The following is a 24833-nucleotide window of genomic DNA, read 5'->3' on the forward strand; positions in this document are numbered from 1 at the left end:
GTACCAGACTTAAAATAGAACCTCAATAAATCCATCGTAGAATTAGAGGGCGTGGCACGTAGTAGCCAGTGGGAGTGACATCATTGTGTGCACGTCACCTCAGGAATGCTGCTGCATCCTGACTACTCTATCCTTTCGAAAGGCAAAAGGACACTGCCTTACCCTGGACCTTGCTTCTGACGACCCAGGTGGCATTAGCCATTCTTTCTATGGTCATAGTTTCATCACCTATGGGGGAAAAAAAGAAAAGAGAAAAAACTTGGAATGAAGTGATTCCTTTCTAGGCCTATATTGGCCTTGACACAGTGCTCAGAGACAGAGATGGGACCTGTGGGACCTACCTAAATTAAACTGCACCCTTACCTGCCTTATACCTGGTAAAATTACCTGAGTGGAAAGTCAGATAAAATAGAATAGAATACCACTGAGAATGCACCTTGGCATCATAGGCTGTAGTCATGCTCACCTTCCTAGTTTGATACCGAGTTCTAAAACTGGGGGAGTCATTCACCTCTCCAATCCTCAGTGTAATCAGTTCTAAAACGAGGGTGACGGTTACACCCACCTTTCAGACTGTGGTTAATGGTAGCGCATTGTCTCGTGTGTGCAAGGCCTCAGCTCCCGTCCCCAGCCCCTTTGCAGTTGGCAGTGCACTTGGCCCAGTGCCTGCTGTTGGAATTGTCCTGGTTTCTCTCTAGAAGCTGCAGAAACCCTCTAACCACTCTATTGTGGATTGGCTCTGGTTCACCTGCTTGTCTGTCAGATTCTTTCCTGTCACTGGGGCTTTGAACAGGCAGTGGTATCTGAGATTGCTTCTATTTTTATCCCCACACTTTCAGGTTTTTATCCTGAATCCTATTATTGTGCTGTAAAAAAAAAAAAAAAAAAAAAAAATCCAGCTCATTGGTGGAAAGAATGCCTCTTTAACACTCTTCTGCTTAGGAAATAAATAATGTGTTTTCCCTCTAGCTGGATTCAGAAAGCCTTCTGAGTCAGCAGTCGTAGCTGTCATCCGCGGGAGAAGCTGAGTCTGATTCTGCTGAGCACGGGGAGCCTGTGGGCGGGTCCTCCTCTTTTCATGTCTCCTGCATCCCCAGTGCCCTGCTGAAGAAGCTGGCCTTGCAGTCAGATAATACCTTGAAGGGCTCAAATGGTTTAGTACCTGCTCTCAGAAGCAAACAATTAAAACTAGGAAAGGATACATTAAAAAAAAAAAAAAAACTTTTAATCTAAAATCAAGTTCCTTCCCCACCATTTCTCGCTGTAAAGACACTAAATTCTTAATGTTCTGCTACAGCGGGACCTTGAAGGCAAACACGATCCATAGACCAGAGTGGAGTCCAGAAAGTAGCCAGGTACGGGCCTGTAGCCATGACACAGAAACACCACAGGGCACAAGAAAGGAGAGAAGAAGGCCTCCTGACGTGACAGGGCAGGAAAAGGAGCTTGCCTTGGACCAAAATTGGTATAATAGGAATATACATGGACCTGAGGAAGTCAGGCTTTGGGGAAAGGTTTCAGTACTCATGACTGTTTCCCACTGCAGTGTGTGCTTGCTATGGACGGTGGCACAGAGGCCCTTTGTCAGGGGAGAGGTTAGTGTTGGTCTGTTTAGCAGTATCTGAGATCAGTGGTTGTGAATTGCAACTCTTCTGAGTTTAGGGAACCTGAGCACTAACATGTATTAGTTTTCTGTGACCATGATACCAATGCACAGAGACTAAATGGTTCAGAACAATACGAGTTTGCCCCCCCACCCCCACCCAGCAGGCTAACCAAATACCTAAATGAAGCAGAAAACAGGGCCATGCGCCGTCTACAAGGGCAACTTTTCTGTGTTCTGTCCTCGTCAAGGCCACCTAGCTCGTGGCTCAGTCCCCCTCTCTGCTTCTCTCCTCTGGGCGCGCCTGCTCTTCCGTCTTTCCTAAGGACACTGAGTTCTGGACTGAGGGCTGGCCTAGGGAATCTAGGCTGATCTCATCTCAAGAACAACAACAGGTTTTTGACTTCTGCACAGACTCTTCACAAAGGAGGACATAGCACGGACTGTGGGGATCAGAGCGTTGGCTCTTCTGAAGGCCCCGCATGCCCACTACTGCATGAGCACCCGCCCATGTTAAGCACACTCTTTCGGGCTCTGTGTGCCGAGTGCTCTGCTCAGCCTCCACACCGCCTGCTCATCCTCAGAAGCACTACGAGGGTACAAGAAAGGCTTCTCCCTATTCCAGCATTCAGCCAGGACCCAGGACAGCCGTGAGGAGTCTTTTCTGCCCTCCAGGCTCTGTGCCCACTGTCCTGTCTGCGTGAACACTGTCCCTTGTTGTCCTGACTCTCACTCTCTGGCTAACATTCACCTTTAATGCAAACCAGTGCTTTGGACAGCAGTTGTACACACAGTGCTTGTGGTACATGTGGCAGGTGACCAAATGGTAGGCAAGGAAGAGGGAAAGAACTGTAGTGGCACCTGCTTAAGAAGGGTCACAGGGTACCAGCAGGAAAGCTGGGAGGCTGGGAGCTGGGGATTTGGAACTGGAGAGATCTTTCAGAGGTTACGAGCACTGATTGCTATTCCAGAGAACCCAGGTTTGGTTTCTGGTACCCATGTGACAGCTTACAATTTACAATGGAACTTACAACTCCAGTTCCATTTATAAATACCTAAACAAAATACTCAAAAAATATAGATAAATCTTTTTTTAAAAGAACCTAATCTGGAAGTAATAAATCATTAATTAAAAATGACTCCTTATTCAGAAAATAAAAATAAATAAAAAAGAACCTAAGATTTCAGAGCCATGTTACCTACTTTGGAATCCAGCTGTGGACATCTTACCTCAAGCATGACCCTACACAGTCTCCTCAGCTCTCCACTCTTCAGTAGTTTCTGTAAAATGGAGACCACAGTGGGACCTGCCACTTAGGGTTTTAGCTGAAGAGTAATATCCACACACGCTTATTTCTAAAAAAACGTAAAGCTCACACTGGCTTTTGTGCCTGTGTTGCTGAGTCTTTGGCACCAGAGGCTGTATGATATCCTAATCTCCAGCAAGAACAAAAACAGGCCAGGCCTGGAGGTACAAGGCCTGCAGACCCAGTGACTTGAGAGGCTGAGATAGGAAGATTACAGGTTCAAGGTATCCCTGGGCTACAGGGAGTTTGAGGCCAGGCTGGGAAACTTAGTGAGACTCTGCCTCAACATTAAAAAAGAAAAAAAAAAAAAAAATGAGGGCGGGGTGCTGGGGCTGTAGCTCAGTTGGTAGTGTGCATGTTTAGCATGTGTGAGGCCCTGGGCCCAATACCGAACAGTACAGATGGTGGGGGAGGGGGTATGGAGGAGACATGGAGGGCTCTGTAGCTCAGGGGCAGCCAAACACAATCGTACTGAATGTGCGACATCGGAACAGGTTTGGGATCACTCTCAAAGATGATCTCTCCTCAGTCCTTGCAGGGATAATCATGTGTAAAAGTACTCAAAGGGAGGAAAACCCAAGCTATAAGACCGCTGCACATCCAGATCTTCAGGGGCTGAGACCACCACTGGGGATGTTGTGTGCGCACAGGATGATAAGATCCTTGCCTCACAGGGACACTCACAGCCTGTTGCTTTCCCCCTACAGGCCGATGCTGCTACCAGCTTTCTGCGGGCGGCGCGCTCGGGAAACCTGGACAAGGCTCTGGATCACCTGCGCAATGGAGTGGACATTAATACCTGTAATCAGGTCAGTGAGTGGACACAACGCATCCTCTTACGTGTCCTGAGAGCTTTGGAACTTGGCCTGCTGCACTCTTTCCAGCGCCCCAGAAGTCTCTGGGGCTTCTGCTGGGGTTCACCATGTGTTGATAACCTTTCAGCCTAGGTCCCATAGATAGAAAGGCTACTTTGCTCCTGCGGTGGGGCCCGACTCAGGCCTGGCCACTGCAGCCTCTCCTTTGGAAGTCTCTGTGTATCTGTGATGCCTTAGAAGCGACCTTTGAAATGAGCTTAGGAGGAGCCCTAAACCAAAGCTGGAACAATGGTATAAACCCCCTTACACATCAGCAGTCTTTGGGGTTCCTGGGCATGAGTGTTGCAGGAGACAACCTTCTGCCTTCAACATCTAGGGACCTGCCCACTCCCGGGACCTCCTACAAGTGGAATCCATAGTGTTTGCCCTGCTAGGACTGGCTTCTCCCCTTTAGCACAATGTCCTCATATTTAATGTGGTAGAGGTTTGCTTGGCATCCCCAACAACAATGACAAACTCCCAGAATGCAAATGGCTACCTTCCTCTGTGCTCTACCCCCTATCCGGGGCCAAGATCCCCTTAGGGTTGAGTTGGTCTTGTACAAGCTCCAACCCACAGCTAAAAGAGCAAGGGAAAGAGAACGGGGACAGATATAGGGTATGATTGTGCATCTATCCATGGCGGTGGACTTGGAGTGGTGGTGGTAACGGTGTGAGCTGGACTTGAGCTGACAGGTAGGGTGAGGAAAAGGATACTGTCGTCTCCCACAGTCATCTCTGTTGTGGATAGCCCCAGCTTCGTACTTTGATGCTAATTCCTCTTTCCTGGGAGGGGCTGCAGAGGAGGAGTGAGTCAGTACACAGGTGACTTCTTGTGAACCTCCTGCCCACCTTAATGTGTAAAATAAAGGCTAGAGCCAGTGATTGGGCAGTAGAAGGGAGGAATAAAGGTTTCTTGGGAAGAGAGAGAGAGAGAGAGAGAGAGAGAGAGAGAGAGAGAGAGAGAGAGAGAGAGAAAGGACGATGAAGGAGGAAGACAACGGAGGAGTAGAAGGTGAAAGGACATTTGGGTGACTTAGAAAACTTGCAAGTTATAAGTGTCTCATAGCTGGGGAACAGAGTAGTGTGTGTAGTGGTGACTCTGCCCAATCTAGGCGTGCAGCGTATATTCATAATTATTGAGTTGTGTTTTCTTTGACCGGTCTTATTTGGGTTGGATAATTACCACAACCCATCTCCTACCCAGAAAGACACACAGTCACGCACATGCAGACCCTAAACTCTCAGGGGTTGAGCCAGATGTCCCATGTGGATGGAAGAGAGGCTGACTACAATGCTGAATGCATTGCTTTGGGCAAGGAGGCACAGATAAGGCTTGAGGACAAGGAGGAAGAGAGAAAGCCAGGCATCCCCTATACCATAACCCAGAGCATATCTCTGGGCCGAGTGGGCAGCCCCAACCCTCTAGGGGTCCCAAGATTCGTTGTGTCCTAGCTAACATGAAACTTCCAGTGGAATCAGAGCCCTAAGGAGGCCTTTCAAAGATTAATTCTCCAGCCTTAAAGGAACCCCTGAGCTGAAATGTGGGCAACTGAGTGCCAGAGGCTGTGTCTGGCTGACTATGGCAGTGGAGGGTTTGGAGGCATCAAGGGATGGCTTCATCTTGAGGACCTCCTGTGGGGGCAGCTGCAGTCCCTGGCCTTCCATCTTTATCTGGTTTGCTGTAGGTTTTTGAAGATGAAAGCAAGAGGCAGGGGAGCATCCTTGGTGCTTTGTTGACAACTTTTCTCTTGGGCTCCTGACCAGGCAGGGCCTATTTGCCGGTGCAGGAGGGGTCCAGCCTTAGGTTTCAGACTACAGACCTGGCCAGCCCATTCATTTCAAAGCAGACACTGCCTGCCACATCAAGGAAACAAAAGGTACCAGGGACTGAAAAGATAGCCCACTGCCGCATAAAGCTCACTGTTCGTGACTTATACTTCTGCTTGTGGTTAAACACGGGCTTCTGTTTTCCAGACAAGGGCTGGTGATGGCGGCAAGACACCCAGGCTTCACCTTATGTGAACACACCCTTCCAAAAAAGTACTCTGGAGGCAGGAGTCACAGGTGTTTGCCAAAAGAGGATAATTATTCTAGGTCTTGTATGTTGTAGAAACTTTTAATCCCAATGTGGGGTTTCTACTCTGCCTTTGATCATTCAGTTCCCAGATAAAATACACACAACTTTCGTTATTTACAATAAGGCTTAAATGGCACAAGACCTGGGCCAATATCTACCCTCTATGCTACTCGAGTCTTCTTTCCTATTGATAAACCTGAGTTATTACTTATATATTTCATCTGAGCTGCTCTTAACTCCAGTTGGCCAACCTTCAGGGCCATGTCTTCACAACTCATGTCAACTTTCTCCTTTTCTATGGTCTTCTCCTCCTCATGGACCTCCTCCAACCCCCCAAGCCCAGGAACCCAAAACCCACCTGTCTTTTCTGCCCAGCTATTAGCTGTCAGCATCTTTATTTACTAATCAAAAATAACTTGGTGCCAAGGTCACATACCTCACTTGGGTCTACATGCAGACTCACTCTCTTGTCTCTGGGGCAACCACTCTCTTGTCTTGGGGACCCACCCTTAGCATTACAGTACTCAGCAAAATACCAAACCTCAACACTTGTACATAAAGGAGGTGAGCTTATGTAAGAGACATGAATACCCAGGATAGATTAGAAGTTCCTGTCACCATTCTTCTGCTTACAGAAGACACTCACACCGGTGTGCACATGTATCCACACAACAGCAATGTCTCCATACCCCTGACTTGTCATTTATTCCAGCATCATGAGATCTTTACCTCCACACCCACATCCTGTGTATTCCTGGGTGCAGGGACCTATGTCCCCAATCCTGGTCCTTTACCCCTGTGGGCAGGAAGAGCTGATAACCAAATAATCATGTATAGCTAAGGGCATAAAATAAAGGTGTGAGACAGAGGTTCTCAACCTGTGGGTCGCAAACCCATTTGTGTGTCAAATGACCCTTTCCCCAGGGGTCACCTAAGACCATCAGAAAAAAAGCTAATTTTATAGCTATATGTCACCATAGCATGAGGAACTCTAACAAAGGGTCACAGCACTGGGAAGGTTGAGAACTACTGCTCTAGGATATTCTGAGTAGAAAATAGTCCATAGGGGGCCTGTGGTGCTTTGAATATGCTTGGCCCAGGGAGTGGCACTATTAGGAGGTGTGGCCTTGTTGGAGTAGATGTGACCTTATTGGAGGAAGTGCGTCACTGTGGGGGTGGGCTTTGAAACTCCAGTCAGTGCAGAAGAGTCAGTTTTCTCCTAGAAGTGGTCAGATGGAGATTCAGAGCTCAGTGCCTCCAGCACCATGCCTGCCTGGACACTGCCATGCTTCCTGTCATAATGATAATGGACTGAACCTCTGAACCTGTAAGCCAGACCAATTAAATGTTGTCCTTATAAGAGTTGCCTTGGTCATGGTGTCTGTTCACAGCAGTAAAACCCTAAGACAGAGCCTGATCTAGAGTTGTCAGAGGTCAGAGGTCAGAGGTGACACCTGAAGGTCTCTTACCTTAAGCAAGAGACAGAGGAACTGAGAGCTGAGCTGAGGTTAATGAAGGGACAGCAGCATGAGTGAGTGTAGATAGGCAGGGAGTCAAGGTAAAACGGGGTAGAGCTGCTTCTTACCAGTGACAAGAGCTTGACGTTATGCAGCTGAACTTCATACTCCAGGGTCTGAGTATGGTATGCACATGTATGCATCATGTATGCACACCTACCTGCTGGCCCAGGCTAACTCAGAAGTTGATGGCTGAGGGGATGGATTTGAGAGGAGAGGAGGCAGCTCAGTAGTAAATAACCTGCACAACTGTGTTAGTGCATCCGGGCTGACTAGTTCTCTTGCTTGCAGATGCAGTCACGTTAAGGATTTTGATTTTTATACGGAGAGGAAGATGAGCCTGGGGTTCTAGCATAGCATGAGTCCAGTCATTGGAAGTGTGATGTAAAGGCTCACACTGGATACTGTACTCAAAACAGATGGAGCTGTGGAGTGGGCAGTAGGAAGGTTGGTCATGTGACCACTGCGGTAGTCCAGAAGAAAATTATTGGTAGCTTGGATAAAAGTCATGGCTGAGGAGAAGAAACAGAGCTAATAGGCCTGGATCATAAACTAGAATGGGTGGAGGGACTTCTGGGATGACCCTGGGGGTCTGGTTTAGGGGGACAGCAACACTATCCATGTATTCTGGAAGCACACAGTGTGTGCATGGTAAAATCACCAGTTGAGTAGTGTAAGGACAGATGACAGAGGGGATGGACAGACAGCAGCAGGGGCTTTTGAGGCTGGAACTCAGATGGGAAGGGAAGGTGACCTGAGACAGGACCCCACAGGTAGCTCATTCCTATCACCATGAAAAGGGATATGAGCCACTCAGTATACAGCCACACTTATAGGCATTACCTACATGTTTATTAAGCAGCTACTGTGTGCCAGGTTCCATTCTAGGTACTGTACGCGCCCGGCAGAGGACACAGGTTGAGTATTATATGCTAACAAAGGGAAGACACAACAGGCAGGAGAGCGTGCCAAGCAACATCCTTATGGGATGATTGTTACCTGGCAGGCAAAGCCTGCTTTAGGCGTGTGAAAGAGATAACTTTTGAGAGGCCTGGACAAAGGAAGGGAGAGAGCCTGGTGGTTTCTGGGAATAGGAAAAGTGTGAGGAACCACGGGTTAGGAGAGCTTTCTTACATTGCCTTGTCTGGGAGCAGCAAGGACAGTGTTACTCAGAGGTGAGCATACTCCTGCCAGGCCCAACTTCATATACCCAGCTCTCGGTGTCATCTAGAAATCGTTCTGTAGAATCAAATGTCACAGAGTGGAGACTACGGTGATTAAAAATAGACTGTGTAGGATAAGCGGGTTGCCTTCTCACACTGCCAGCTAGCCACAGGAAAGGAAGCAAGCTTCTGGGACAACCCATGCTCACTGCCGCAGACGTCAGGTTAACATGGTACCTCACGGGGTGGGGAGCGTGCACTGGAACCAAAGCAGCAAAGGGCCTCTGGAGTGGCCGTGGTACATCTGCGATCCCAGTGCTGAGCACTTATCATGGTCATGCGCTACTGTACTAGATATGGGGAAAACCACGACCTGTCTTCAAAGAACCGAGGCAGGAAGCCTGCCTGAGCCTGAGAGGGTACCAACAAAGCATCCTCCTGGCCATGTAGGAGCCAGAAAAGATTTTGATGTCTGCCATGTTTGCTTCTGAGGCTGTTGTGATGTGCCTTGTGTAGGCCAGTGGCAGGTGAGCCCCTGCATTGCCATCTTCCATCACTCAGAAACAAGGAACTACAGAGGAGTGCAGGGGTCCCAGTGGTATCCTGGGACATGCAAGAAGGAGGGAGAGGAGGGCATCCCTCAAGCTTGGGAGGCCGACTCCAGATCTTCAGAGATGAGCCTGTTACTGTCTGTGTTACTCGTTGTTTTATACCTTCCTGCAAGCATAAGCTCACCTTGGAGTCTGTTGGCCAAGGGCGAGTCCAGATTTGAATTCTCTACTTCATGCTTCCTGTGTTGTTCTTCCTCTGTCTGTCTGGATTATGTCTGAAGATGCCCCAGCTGAAGGCTGTCTTGTGGATCTGTTTGTCCTTGTGTCTATGACTGTGCCTTTCTGTGTGTGTCTCTGTGTCTGTCTAGTTATGAGCTGTGTGTGTCTGTTCCACTTTTATTAAATAACAGAGCACACCACAAGGGGAAGGAAGGAGAAACTGTACAGAAATCCTTAACAGACTTTTACAAGGGATTAAGTCACTGGCTCCAGCTGATCCCAGCTGACTGAGCTAATAGACATCACTTCATCAACCCCTACTTATAACTGGCTGCTTTCAACCTTTATGGTCGATTTTAGGAAGCTGCTCTCAACTTCTGTCTTTGCTGTTTTCAAAGCGTGCATTATTCTGGGTCAGGAGCATGGAAGAATACATAACTCATGGTCACTGTATTATCTTCATTATAAAAGCTGATCACCTGGGAAATCCAAGACAAGTCTGAGCACATAGTAGGATATCATTCTTAAGTGACTTCAAGGTGTATTATTGACTCTGTCAGTGAGGTCCAGCAAAAGTTCTAGTCTCTTAGAGAACGTAAGAGATATCTTCATCATATTGTGTCACCAAGGGAAGCTAATCCTCCAGTTCCACACTGAGATTTGATGGCTGTTGAGTTTATGATATGAAGATCAGACATGGTCCTCTTACTCACGAGGAACTTCAGAGAAAAAGAGAGGCTGCATCTGCATCAGGGTGCATGGATGCTCATTCACTTCTTTAGGAAATGCTCCATTTGCCCAGCCAAGCTAGGACATGATTACAAATGAGAACAGGACCTCAGGCTTTGAGGGCACAAAGGCTTGAGAACAGATATGTACAGTTATAAGTGATGGGGTCATTAGAGAGATTCTTCATTACCGTTTTATTGCTGTGATGGCACCATGACCAAGGCACTTACAAAAGGGGCATTTAACTGGGGGCTTGCTTACAGCTTCAGAGAGCTAGTCCTTGACCATCATGGCAGGGAATGTAGTGGCAGGCAGGGATGACGCTGGAGCAGTAGCTGAGAGCTTATATCTGATCTGCAGACAGAGAGAGTGGCACAGGGCTGGCATGGGTGTTTGAAACCTTAAACCCCACCCCCAATGACACACTTCCTCCAATAAGCCACACCTCCTGACAGCACCACTAACTGGGGGCCAACCATTCAAATTTATATGCTTATGGGGGTCATTCTCACTCAAACCACCATGGAGAGTATCTCTAAGTTCCCTGGGAACATGCTTCAGTGAGCTGTTCGCCTTTTAAAAGTAGGGTATGGACATGATTGAGAGGCAAGCAGGCTTGCTAAGAATAATGACTGTCTCTCGATCCTAGCCTTGAGCAGACTGACCCCCCTGGTTGGTGAAGGAGACCTGAATGCAAAACTTCCCTGAGATAGACCTGATATGACTTAGCCTGGAATTCTTAATATTTGGTGGTGAACTTGATACTTTTTCTCATTGTTTACAGACATGTCTCTGCATCTATGTACTGACTGACTAGGCTGAGCCCCGCTCAGTTTGTGAGATAGAACACGTTCTGGTGGTGTGATTATAGACTGCATATGAGCATGTCTCCGGTTTTAGTTTTGATTTTTAAAATTTAGCAGCAAGATGGATGCATGCTTTGCTTACAAATCAAAACTGAACAGAAATGTACAACGTCTGAAAGTCTCCCCTCCCCTGCCGAGAGCACCATTGTTGGCAGTTTGGTAGGAATAGTGTCACAATTTTCCCTGTGCCAGCAAAACACAGATCCGAAGTGTTTCCTGCAGATGCTGATTGCTTAGTTCATATACCAGGATAGTAGGCAGGTCATCATTTTCGAGATGTGTACTATTGGGAGAGAGAGAGATGAACGGTAAGACCAGTTAGAAGCCTCGCTCCTCCCTGGACTTTTCCCTCTAATCCTACTGCCCTTTCTAGGGAGGTCTGGTTCTCTTGATTTTTTTTTATTTTTATTTTTTTAAGAAAACTCAAGATCTCGGACATAGAATCTTTCTAGTACATGGGAGATATTCTTAGCTTCTGAGCTCAATTTCAGAACCCATCCTCTCATTAACTCGAACTCGAACATCCTCCCCCTCCACTCCCCAGGGCCCTGAAACCTCAGCAGTGGGTTTGTTGCTGAGCTGTGGGATTTTGGAGCACGGAGGCCACCACAAGCTTTGAGCAACCACACAGCAGAGGGAAGGTAATCTGAGGTCGATTGGCCTCCAGGCATAGCTTGGAAATCGCTGTGGTCCCTTTTAGCTTTGAAACAATGAAGCAGACCACGGGCCTCCCCTCCTCCTGCGTATAACTAAACCATGGGCCTTAAGAGCTACCTGGGAAGAAAACTGAATTTAGGTTGTAATAAAGTGAAGAAGGAAAAATGCTTAGACCCAGCTCGTTCCTGTTACCCTGCCTTCCTCTCTAAGTTGGTACAGTCCTCCTGGATGCTGCACTCCTCACTTGCCCCTGTCTCTAGAGGAATGCAGGCTTACAGAGGAGGAAAGGGTAACCCCCTCTCAACCCTGGCAGTTGTTCAGCTCCATCTGCCTCCCGAGTCATTAAATTGCAAGATGGAATATTTTTAACAGACTTTCACCCACCAAGTGGTCTCTGCAGAGGCATAAACCCTCTATAGTAGAAGAGATGGCAGATGTCAGGTCTTTATCAGCAAGCATCGGTGTGAGGTTGAGACTGTTCACTTGGCATGACTCGATGCCATGCAGGGCAGGTTATATACTTACCGGAGAGCATCAGAACCCTGCTCCAGGCTGCTCTTCACAGGCCCCGCACACAGACTGGGTGGAAGTGGTCAAATCTCTGCAAGGCCTTTGCAGAAACTTTAGCACAGCCCCAGCCCATTAACCAGAACTTAGAGTTGCCTCCTTCTCCCATGGCCTTTCTAAACCTTTGCCTCCATTCCTCCTTCCTGTCTTCTTTCAAACTGTAACTTGTTTTATATCTACAGAAACTGTACCGTAAGAACAGAACAAAGCACCTCCGCCTCCCCACTGCTTGCTTTGTGACTGCTTTTCCCTGTCTTCATCTCCATTGACCTTTCTACCCATCCATGATATTCTGGTGTTTCTAGACATTCCAGTTTGTACGAGGCACACGTGAGAGACCACCCACCTGGCTCCCATATGTGTCTAAGGCAACATTTTACCCAGAGTCCAGCTGTCTCTCTCAGTACCCTCCCTTCCCTTCTGTCAGTCTCTCCTTTCCCCTTCCTCCTCCTGTGTCTCTCTTTGGCCGCCCCCCCCCCCCCCAACCTTCACTCCCTCCCTTCTTGTTCCAAGGGCCTTCGTAGGTATATGCTTGGCCTTATGTGACAGGATCAGCTCCTCAGGCTCTGCCTGCCTCTTTTTTTTTTTTTTTTTTTTTTTCCCCCTGTGGCATTCAGTGTTTTGAACCTCAGTGACAGCCGTCTGATGTTAAAAATCCAAGTTGTGGCAAGGGGTATCCCTTTAGTCATTTGACTTCTTCGTAGTGTTTTTGTCATCTGTTCAGGCTTCCCTTACTTCCTACCTCGGTCGTCCAGGTTCATCCTGAGAGGATTCCTGTGCTAGCACAGGCTCCATGGATTACCACCTGTGGCTGCTCTTCCGGTCACTTCCCAAACAGTCCTTGGCTTCTACTCCGGACAGTGGAAATTAGATGCCCATTCCCACTGCTGTGCCCATTGTTCCTCATTCTCAACCAAGATCTGGGCAGGAGAGTGAGGCTCTAAACAGAAACCGAGGTGCATACGCTCCCCGTAGACATTCCGACCAGGAGTAACATTGCTGCCTGGTTCTTTTTTGTTGTTGTTTTGTGTCTTGGATAGTTTTATGTCTTCTTAAAACAGGTAGGGTCATTTTGAAAGAGGGATGCGCCATTGAGTTCTTGCTCCAACTTCCTTCAATGATGAACAGTGATGTGTAAGTATAAGGCTAATAAAGCCTCTCCTCCCCAAGTTGCTTTTGGTCATGGTGTTTCATCACGGCAATAGTGACCACAGTGAAGACAAGCTTTGAGTTGGCAGCTATGAGCCATTAGTCAGAGGACCCCATCTGAGGCGCTGTGCTCCTCCTCAGGGTGAAATGAATGAACAGGAGACGTGAGGGCCTTGTGTCCTGGGACCATCAACATCAGCCTCTGAGGTATCCCTGCCACTTCCCATGAGCTGTGGAACCTCAGGATACCAGGTGCTTACTGTCTGAAGCTTCCTGTCTGCTCCTGACTGGATAAGTGCTAAGTTTCCAGTGACATGTCAACTGTATTTGTACATTTGAAAATCAATTAGTGTAATTGGGGCAATCAGAGCAGCTAAACAGAGGAACAGTTTACTGAGAACAAATGTCTGAAATCGTTTCTCTGCCAATGGAATCTCTCACAGTTGGTACAAGAAAACACTCCAAGTTAAGTCATGCAGACGGAATGTGACTTGAGAATATCTTAAGAGCAGTTGGGAGCAGCTGCACAGACTCATTGGACTCTCTTCTACCTCTGGACACTGCTTCTCAGAAGAATGATCAAAAGTGAACATTTTTACCCAAAAGGGGTGGGGGGCAAAGGCACAAGAAGAAAACTGCTGTGAATGACAGTGTGAAGATTTTTGCCCTTCAAAGAGACCATCTCTTCTTTAAGGCCATTGTGGCATGAAACTATATGAAGTCTAGGGGTCTTGAAGACTCTAAACAGGAAATGTGTGGGTATGAAAGCTTCAGAAGGTGTAGCGGTTGCCCTAATTGTGTGAAAACAGAACAGATAATCCACAAGATTACAAATCTTCTCAAACTCAGCTGAGAGACAAGGGATTGATAGCAACTAAGTAACCTGGATTCCAGAGAGGCAAAGCCACTGGGAGAGGCCCATGTACATCTCCATATAGAGTACGTGCAGAAGCAGTGACCCCTGCAAGGCAAATCCCTGACAACTCTTAGAGGTCCAGGGGTCTACGGCAAACCTCTAACCCCATGCCTTGACTGAGTGCTGATGGTAAATACTGAAACCCCAGAGAAACCCTCTAGGCCTTCGGTGTTCACGGTGTGGTTGGTGGATGGTGGCAGAGGAAGAGCCTTGCAGGCTCCCCAGTCTCCTCTGTTGATACCAAATAGACCTGCTCCCACATTCCAGGTTGCACGTGGATGCTGTCCTTCCCAGGAGGAATAGAAACAGACTGCTTCTGCTGAGGGACGGAAGCTCACATGTGTCAGCTTGGTTTGTGTCAGCACCTCTGGATATCTTGTGACCCTGGAGAGGCCAGCAACTGTCCTAGATCCAGGTTTCCTACCCCAGTAACAAGCAGATCTCTGGCTTTGCTAGAGGATTTGAGGACATGAAAGGAATGCCCATCCAGGCCCAGTAAAGACAAGGCAAAGTAAAGGACAGGGAATGAAACACAAACTACTCTACCCTTAAGGTCCAGACACACAGAGCCTGTCTGAAGCTGGACCATAACGGAACTTGCCTGCCACTACCAGTCTATGGCACCAGGAAGAACAGTGTCACTCAAAGAGAAGCAGGACAGAGAAATGAGTCCACCTGAGGCAAAGGTACCTGAAAGAGTTGGAAGCTGGGAGATCAGAAACACTGAAACCCTTCTGGGACCCTGACCCTTACATCAAACTCATAATGACTGTAGCCTTCTTTGAGAATGGAGGCTGGCAGACCAAACATAATAAGACTCCAATCCAGGTAAACTCCTGTCTTAGTCAGGTTTCCATTGCTGTGAAGAGACACCGTGACCAAGGCAACTCTTACAAAGGAAAGCATTTAATTCAGGCTGGCTTATAGTTTCAGAGGTTTAGTCCATTGTCATCATGGCAGGAGACATGGCACTCTTCAAACAGACATGGTACTGGAGAAAAAGCTAAAGAGTTCTCCATCTTGTTCTGCAGGCAGAAGGAGAGTGTCTCACACTGGGCACAGCTTGAGCATAGAGACCTCAAAGCCCACCCCCACAGTGACACACTTCCTCCAACAAGGCCACACCTCCTAATAGTGCCATTCCCCATGGACCAAGCATTCAGACACATGAGTCTATGGTGGCCATACCTATTCAAACCACCACAGTTCCTAACTCCCACCAACCATGCCACAGATGAACCAAATCTGTTTCTAGCCACAACTGATAGATAAGTGCTTCCACGTACCTGCAGTCAATTAATAATCATTAGTGTAACATACACTTAAGACAGGAACACAAACTATGGTCAAGAGACAAAGCAGTCAACAGAAACAGACTCAGAGAAGGTCAAGATGGTTGACATGTGAAGAAACTCAGTGGAGACACGAATGACATGCGCCGAACTGATGGAGAATTTCAGCATGCAGATGGAAAGCCCAAGGAAGAGTCTCATGCAATACAGTAATAAAAATTCGTCAGTAGACTAGACAAAGGCATGGTGAGACTCAGAACTTAAAATAGGTCAGGAGAAAATATTCAAGTTAGAACAAAAGAAAGGAGAAGGGAAAGAACTCATTAGAGTGACTAAGGGCATGTCAGATGGTCTAACACGTGGGCCACTGTCTAGAGCAAGGGGTCTGTGGGAAGGGGATAGCAAGCCAGAGTCCTTCAGGACAGCACAACGGAAAATGGCCACAAGTAGCTGTTGGGTCTCACTTAGCTGAAGCCTCTCATCTGGAGTCTCTTGAACTCCTTTGTGCTTATCTTCAACACTCTGTTATTTGAGAGAAGAAATATGTCATTTATCCCATTCCTAATCCCCTCAGCAGCCCGTGTGCCATTTGGCTTCAAGAGAAAGAGACTGTGAAGGTTGGATGAGTAGCTTCAGTTATCAAGAGAGATCCAGCAGGCTGCCTCTTACTTTTGGCAACCGCCCTACATTTGATTTAACTAAAGTAAAAGCATATGGTTCCCAGCTATGAAGAGGTGGTAAATTACAGTTTATCCCTGTCCGTAGTCACAGCTAAGAACAGATAGTTCACAGAATCCGTACTCCTCTCTCCTCACGCTTGAGCATTCTCAAAAATCTGTTTGAAGAGAAAGAAAGTGTTAAAGTCAGTATTTATCTATGGGACACTCTGTTATGTCTTGTGTAGACTAGTTATGCATTTAGTAAGGCGGAGGCTCCTTAGAACGCAAGGCAGGACATTGGTGCTCAGGTGTCCCACAGCTTTAGCTGCTCAGCTGCTTGGTCACTAACAGCAAGCTGGTCATCCCCCTGCTGGGGCTGGCTCCTGGAGTGAGCTTTGCCTCTGGGGCTTGGAGCATTTGGGCACCTGTTGAACCCAGCTGCCTCAGGAAAGGAGGACCCACGGTGAGAAGGGTTGAGGGCGTGTTTTCTGACGTGTTTGCCCGTGGGTTGAGAACTTAGCATCACGCGTGTGCCTTCAGTTTGTCATCGTAAATGCACTTTTCACCCCAGCGTTACGTGAACGAGCTGTCTGGCTGTGAAAATCATTCCTTAAGGAGTAGTCTGTTCCCTTCTGTGCTGCCGATTCATACAGGCCTGCAGGGACATTTAGGGCCTTTGTTTTGTATGTATCTGCTCTTGCATCACCCACAGTGAGTTCTTCAAGAGAAAGTGCTTGTCTTTTAGTCACCTACAACCGCACTGCCAGGCATTGTCGGCTCTCACAAGGTTTGGGATTCAGTAGACACTCAGCAGTCTGTGGCAAAGCAGCAGGCATCAGCACCTCTGCTTTTGTTGTGCTAAGTCCAGAGTTTCTTGCTGGTTGGCTCTGCCTATTAGGGCTGGGGAGTGGGGGTGAGGACATTAAAATCAAATCACCCATGTAAGGGATGTAAAAGTAACTTACAAAGACCAAGTGAGGGCTGGGGAAATGGCTCAGCAGTCGACACACTTGGTACCCAAGCAATAGGACCCGAGTGCAGATTGTCAGAATCCACATAGATGCTCTTTCAGCATGGTGACCTGCTAGCAGTTCCAGCCTGAGTCTCAGAAGGCAGAGATGGGGATATCCCCCAGCAAGCTGCCTATAAGACTAGAGATATCCACGAGCTCTGGGTTTGAATGAGAGACTCTACCTCAAATAATAAGATTGAAGATGGAGGAAAGTTCCTGGCATTCACCTCTGGCCTATACACACGTGCACGCAAACACACACACACACACACACACACACACACACACACACACACACGAACAAAGTCACAAAAGAGAAAAAGATGGAAGAAGCAGAATCTGGAAGGGAGGATGAGGCACACTCTGGGATGCACACCCACTCAGACAGACCCTCTTAGAAGAGAGGCCATTGCTTCAGCCAGGTGTGGGCTTCCAGAAGGCTTGGAAACCAGGGGACTCCTGAAGACTAGGATAGTAAGTAGACCCACAGAGATCAGTTGCAGAGGTCACAACCCAATGATTGTTGCAACTTTAATCAAAAGTAAACTATGCTTTTAATTATCTAATTAAAAAGAAGTGAGCCAGCTCCTGAGAGGAGGAGGGTAACTCAAGACCAGGCTGGTTTCCCTGTGTTAATTCAACCACTCTGGCCTTGATTTCCTAAGCTGTGAATGAAAGGTAGAATCTCAGAGCCTCTAACACACCTCGCCTCCAGCTTTTGGTGGTCAGAAATTCAGCACCCCTATGGATTAGGGTCCTCGCACTGGCTCCAAAGATCAGGGAGAGCTCACAGAGCATCATTCTGTGTCAGATGTTTCCCCCAAGGCCCATCAACACCGCAGCTCTGAGGCTTTCAGGACGGTGTCAGTGGGTGGCAGTGCCGCCAAGCCAAGCACTAAATGAGCCACATCCTTGCTGGCATGATCCCAGAACCATCTCTCCCGTGGTAAGCAGAGTATAGCCACAACCACAGCCTCACCACCAGATCTTGGAGCCTCACATGCCAGAGTAGGGTTGGGAGATCTCTGTCTAAAGCTCTTCAAAAGGACAAGCCTGTCATCCTGTCCCACAAAGAGAATCAGCTGAAGAGAGGGCTGGGGCCTCCCAAGCACTCCCTCACGTGGCAGGTGGTTCTTCAGTTAATTGATGCTCTACAAACAGAGTACAGATGGTGGATTTGTGTGTGTGTCTGGTGTCCATTACCCCTCCCCTAACTTCCTGTCCAGACTGTTGCCTGCCTTCAGCCCTTCTCTCCTGTCACCAGGACCGGCTGTAGCCATTCTTTGATCTGATAATTTTATTCATGCCGCGTGATGAAAAGGCCACACAGCTAGCTTTGGGCTCTGCAGTGAGTGTTGTGCACAGCCTACAAGAGAAAGACCTGTGATGGCCAGAGTCGCACATTCTCATTAGAAAACTCTTGATAAAGTAACCTTCCCGTTAGCCCCACTCAGCAGTGCATGTGTGTCTTAATTAGGGTTTACTCCTGTGAACAGACACCATGACCAAGGCAACTCTTCTAAGGATAACATTTATTTGGGGCTGGCTTAGAGGTTCAGTCCATTATCATCAAGGTGGGAGCATGGAAGCATCCAGGCAGGCATGGTGCAGGCAGAGCTGAGAGCTCTACATCTTCCTCTGAAGGCTGCTAGCAGAATACCGACTTTCAGGCAGTTAGAATGAGGGTCTTAAAGTCCACACTCACAATGACACACCTACTTCAAAAGGCCACACCTCCTAATAGTGCCATTCCCTGGGACAAGTATATATAAACCATCACAATGTGCATGCAGGGGCACAATACACACACACACACACACACACACACACACACACACACACACACACACTCATTCACACCTGGTAAGGAATATTGCAACCCTACAAGGACTTGGCCAGCTGTGCTTGCTGGCTGCTTATAGCCTGGGCAGGTCTGATCTAAATAGGTCATAGGTAGACTGCGTTGCAACCCTACTGTCTCCCCAAAGGACTCTTTCCCGGGGTCACATGATAAGAGGTAGCACTGATCCCAAGTGGACAGCTGTGTTTCAGTGGGAAGCTAAACATATGCTGTGACCCAAGAGAGAAGTGGGGATTTTTGGAGCCCAGGGTGCAGGGACTCTCTGGAGAAATGAGTCAGAGACCTCACGTCAGAGGCAGAGGTCAAGCCTTATCCTGACTGGCAGGAGCCTGCTTTATGGAGCCTCCTCAGCCATAGAACTGTGAAGCTCCTGCCATCACATTGGCAGTATCACTTATGGTGCTGGGTAGTACTTTTTAAATATAAATGTTATCGGGGCGGGGGGGGGGGAGGGCATATGGATTCCATGAGCATTGTGGAGGTTAGAGGACAAGTTTAAGGAGTCAGTTGTCGCCTTCCATCATAAGACTCAAACTGAGGTCATCAGGTGTAGTGACAAACGCCTTTACCCACCAGGCCTCCTCACCCGCCCCCGAAGAGCAGTTTTTGGAATCAGATCATGCCAGAAAGTTTCAGGGCCTTTTGGTACACAGGTCAGAGAGCAGGAAGCAGGGAGTAAGGACTGAGAGATACATCCTGTGCCCAGCTGCTTTTTAGGAGCGCAGAAGCAGCCGCAGACTGACTAGAGCTTTTCACGGCTTGGTGAGAGCTCTTATGGTTGGGTGTGGCCCCCTTGGTGGCACCTGAAAAGGCGGGCTGGCAATGGGGCTGTTTTAGAGCTGTTTTTTTTTTTTTTAATTGAGGAAAGCATGTAGGGGGGTGTGGGGGGTACATAGTTCTCAGAGGGTCTGTTTTGAAACTTATTTTTATAAGTATGGGATGGTCCCCGCAGATTTTGAGCGTGTATTGGTGTGGTGTCTCTACTTTTCCTGGTCACTGGATGAAAGTTCACCAGGGATGGTGCCATGCCAACCACCTCAATCAAGGGGAATTCCTGTCAATCAAGTGGTCAGATTTCTGCTACTGTGACAAAATACCTGGGGAAATCAAGTTAATAAAGTGAATAGGTTAATTTTGGCTCAGGATCTTAGTCCAAGGCCAGTTGGTCTCATTGTTTTCTGGAGACACTGTACATCTTGGGATGAGTTTGTGGTAGAAGAAGCTGCTGGTCTCTGGCAGCTATGAAGTAAAAGACAGAAAGAGAACTGTATTTCTCTTCAAGCCGTTATGTCTATGCCTTTGAACATTTCCAAACTCCAGTGAAGCCTAAAAACTATCTAGGATCAAAATCTCAGGGTCCCTGTAGGTTCTGAGAGTGTCCCTGTACTTGATTCATGTCTAGAGGGTGACAGTTTTATTGTCTTTACTCTTTGTTCCCTGGTGCTATAACTTTGGGATGTCAAGAGCCTTCCTAGCTACTGGTCAGTAGGTGGCTCTCTTTGTGTCACCTCTACCCACCCGGTGTCCCTGCGTTTCTGCCTTCCACTGCTCCAGACCTTACCCAGTCCTTAGGATGTCGGAGTGGGCAGTCTTACTAACCAAAACCTGCCCACCTCTCTCTCCTCCTCTCAGAACGGGTTGAACGGCCTGCATCTGGCCTCCAAGGAAGGCCATGTGAAGATGGTGGTTGAACTTCTGCACAAAGAGATCATTCTAGAAACAACAACCAAGGTAAGATCTTGGCATTGAAAATTCAAGTCTGTGGGCCTTCGTATCTCCTCTCAAACAGCAGCATGAAAACTAGCCTAAACATGGTCCTGGATACTCAGGATACTGCTCCTCACATCCTGTTTCTCTGAGTCCCTGATGCCACCTAAGAACACAGGACCCTGTCTGCAGAAATCATCAGTGGGCCTGTATTCTATCCTCCTCACTGGGCTCTGAAACCATGACTACTTTATGGTGGCTTCTTGCTGCCTCATACAGGGACCTGGAGTTCTGCAAGCTCCAGAGTTGAGCCTCAGCTAACTTGCTTCCAACTCTGTGGCCTTAGGCAAGTTACTTGGGCCCTGGAAAGTCTCAGTGTTCTCACCTGTAAATAGGGACCTTGTCACGTATTTGCAGGGTTGGTGGGAAAATTAACCGAGCTGTGTATATAAAGTACCTGGCATAAGAGTCCAGGTGGGAAAGAGCGACGTGACCCTGTTGTCACTGAAGAAAGTCTGGTCCTTCTCTAGCAATCTTCTTGTTTACCTGTGAATCTATTTTCTCCCTCATCAGTTACCTGAAGTGGCACTCCCTTTTATCGGGAACTGTTTTGCACAGAAGCATCAATTCATATAGATTGCAAAAATATGATATTTGCATTGCTAGTGCACTTGCAAATGAAACAGGTTTTTTTTTTTTTTTTTTTTTTTTTTTGTGCCTGGTAAGCACACAGTCTACAACTGACCTGTACCCTAAAATGAGCTTCATTTCTCACGTACGCTCAGCTTGTTTATTAAAATAACCTCCTCTTACCGTCTCAAGTGGCCCCTCTCTTCCCAGCTCCCCACATTGCTGTCTCTCTGCCTGAGAGCGGCTGTAACCCCTCATTTCCTGCTCTATGCCTGTTAATGGGGTCCTGAACACAGCCTCAATTTCAGCTCTCTGCGGCAAACATTTGCCACCTCCCAGGCAGAAAATGCCGCCGAGCGATATAGAGAGAACAGACATAATTTGTATGAAGTGAACTTCCAAAATATTATGAAAGTAGACTCCTTTCTCAAGTTAAGGTTCCCTCATTTTCATGTCATTTTCCGCTCACTCATCAGTGCAGTGAGTCTGCCTCTGCTTCCAGTCCTCTGACAGAAATCCATAGTTTCACCTGCTCTTCCCAGGGGCCAGGGGGAAATTACTGACCTCTGACATCCCTGGCCACAAACCTGCAGCCCCTCTTCCCTGGTGTTTCCCCAGAGCTGAGGAAATGGCACACTTCCCAGATCCTCCGCTTTGGTTTTTATTTTGCAGTGTGTACTTGGTAGGTCTTATTTCTAGACATTTCTAAGCCAATGTAGCTTTAGAATGGTATAGAGGAACAGGGGTTAAAAAGGTGAACCTCAGAGCTTAGGCTACGACAGACTCCTGATAGGTTGTGAAATTGTCGTTGGTCTCTAAGGCTTAGGAATGATTAGAAAACCTGCCCCAGTTCCTTAGGGAAAAGAAGGATGCCTCAGCTCCTCTCCTGCCTCTCCATCCCAGAAGCTAGAGCCCAGCTCCAGGGTGGTTGAGTGGACCCCTCATAATACCCCACAAATTCACTCAGTGCCAACCCAGCCCTCATCTTCCCATGGACTCTATGGCTTCTTAAATACAGAGAAATTGGGTGTTTGTAAATCAAAATAGAATTAATTCATGTCTTCTGCTTCTTCATGAATATTGAGGACCCCACCACTGTCCTGTAACTCCCTCACAAATCCAGGGGTCTTCATGAGGCTTACAGCTGATGTGTGTGTTTGTGTCTGTGTGTGTGTTTTTTGTGTATGTGCTTGTGTTGTGTGTGTATATATGTACGCGTATGTTTGTGTCTGTGTGTGTGTCTGTGTGTTTGTGTATGTGTACATGTGTATGTTTCTGTGTGTGAGTGTGTCTTGGTATTTGTGAATGTGTGTGTGTTTGTGTGTGTGTGTGTCGGTGTTTGTGGGTATGGGTTTATCTGTGTGTGTATTTGTGTTTGTAGTATGTATGTGTGTATACGTCTGTTTGCATGTTTGTGTGTGTATATGTGTGGGGGGGGGAGAGGGACAGGGAGAGAGTGAGGGAGAAGGAAAGAGAGGGGGAGAGAAGAGGAACACTGTTCCCTGTGCTTTTACTACTCTTTTGTGACCAGTGATTGGCTGGGTGTAGATACAGATATTTCTTGCCACCTAACACCTTCACTCTCCTACCTGAAACAGTCCCTTGAGCAGGCTGAGGGAAACCTCTGTTTCTTGCCTCTGTGTTTCAGAAGGGGAACACTGCTCTGCATATCGCTGCCCTTGCTGGTCAAGATGAGGTGGTCCGGGAGCTGGTCAACTATGGAGCCAACGTTAATGCCCAGTCTCAGGTAATGGCTCCCTGGTGCCTAGTATAGGGAAAGTCTTTCTTCACTTACACAATTCTTTTCTGACACATTGGCTACTGCATACTTCAACACACACACACACACACACACACACACACACACACACACACACACACACAGTAGCTAGGACTAGATTTGTTACTGCCATCTCTCCAAGCAGCAATGCAGGCATTCTGCATTAATTTTCCAAGGCTAGACCACCAACTTAGCTTGGTGAGTTGGTCACTGTGGACTCCATCTTGGTTAAGTGGACCAGAAAGATCACATATTACATATGAATCATATGGACGGGGTGATAAGCCTTGGTTGGTTAGTGTAAAAAGAAATCAAAGTGGAGGGGAGTGGGGCTGGAGAGCTGGATCAGCAGTTAAGAGCATGCACTGCTTGTGCAGATTCCAAGTTTGGTTCCCAGCAGCCACATCAGGTGGCTCACAACCATCTGTAACTCCAGCTTCTGGGGATCTGACACCTTTGGCCTCTCTATTCCTGTGCACACAGTGACACTCCCACACAGCACAGACATTCATATACATGGAATTAAAACCAAAAATCGCTTTTGAAGTAGAGGAGGATTGTGAGCTAGGGACTCACTCAGAAGGTGAGCAGGCACACACTTCTCTGGAGTCATCTCCCCATCTTGGCCTTTGGTAAGAATTTTCCAGAGGCAAAGCAAGGGTATGGGGAGGCAGTCACTGCCCCCCACCCCCCGCCCGTGAGAGGGTTTGCACCTGTCTTCACATCTGTTCCATTGTTTTAACGGCTTCTTCCTTGGGTTTACAGAAAGGCTTTACTCCCCTGTACATGGCTGCTCAGGAGAATCACTTGGAGGTGGTGAAGTTTCTACTGGAGAATGGAGCCAATCAGAATGTAGCCACAGAGGTAAGTCCCTTTGGAAATGTGCTCTGTGATAGAAGCGTCATAGGTACATGAAATAGCTGATAGAACACAGCCCGCACATGGATGATGTACATTCAGCGCACAGTCAGACTGCAAGCAGGTGATATACATTGAGCGCACAGACTACAAACAGATGGTGTACATCCAGACCTCCTTAGCACACAGTCAAGCAACAAACACCTGGTACACATGGTCAGATACCGTTGTAGCACACAAGCAGACTGCAAACACAACACGTGCAGTCAGACCCTCATAGCACACAGGCAGACTTTCGGTATATGGTAAGGGAAAACTAACTGTAAGAAAGAAGATTGCAGATACTGTGGAGACACGGAGCAAGAAAGCTGGGCAAAGGAAGGCTTCAGGAGGAGGCGGCACTTGAGCTAAGTTTAGAGGGTACAAAGGTCTTTGAAATCCCATCTTTGCTCTCCCCCAACCAGGATGGCTTCACCCCACTGGCTGTGGCTCTGCAGCAGGGTCATGAGAACGTGGTGGCTCACCTCATCAACTATGGGACGAAAGGGAAAGTGCGGCTCCCTGCCCTGCACATCGCCGCTCGAAACGATGACACACGAACAGCTGCAGTCCTTCTGCAGAATGACCCCAACCCGGATGTCCTTTCCAAGGTGAGGGAAGCCAGGGTATCTGCCAGGGGGAGCAGGCTGGCGCACTGGAAGACTGTGTGTAGAGGCATGTTGAGGTCCAGCTGTGCCTTCAGTGCCCAGGCCTTGGTGGGCAGCCTTAAATTCCTGAAGAATGCTGAGGTCATGCTGGGATGGTTCCAGTTACTTGGGGCATTCAGAACCAGCACCTTGGAGGACAGGGTGGGTCTT

At 47.9% G+C, this 24833-nt stretch overlaps 1 protein-coding gene across 4 annotated transcripts in view; it reads left to right on the top strand.

Annotated features, from left to right (window-relative positions):
* The window catches only part of Ank1 (ankyrin 1), a 176127-nt gene that overhangs the window by 87379 nt on the left and 63915 nt on the right, over window positions 1–24833 (top strand). For all 4 annotated transcript variants that reach the window (XM_076913909.1, XM_076913908.1, XM_076913912.1 and 1 more), the window contains exons 2-6: window positions 3618–3719; window positions 20634–20732; window positions 22987–23085; window positions 23884–23982; window positions 24441–24626. In XM_076913909.1, the coding sequence (XP_076770024.1) occupies window positions 3618–3719; window positions 20634–20732; window positions 22987–23085; window positions 23884–23982; window positions 24441–24626 (585 nt within the window). The remainder of the gene's footprint in view (window positions 1–3617; window positions 3720–20633; window positions 20733–22986; window positions 23086–23883; window positions 23983–24440; window positions 24627–24833) is intronic.

This window comes from Arvicanthis niloticus, chromosome 16 (assembly GCF_011762505.2).
Source record: "Arvicanthis niloticus isolate mArvNil1 chromosome 16, mArvNil1.pat.X, whole genome shotgun sequence".
Taxonomy (NCBI): Eukaryota; Metazoa; Chordata; class Mammalia; order Rodentia; family Muridae; genus Arvicanthis; species Arvicanthis niloticus.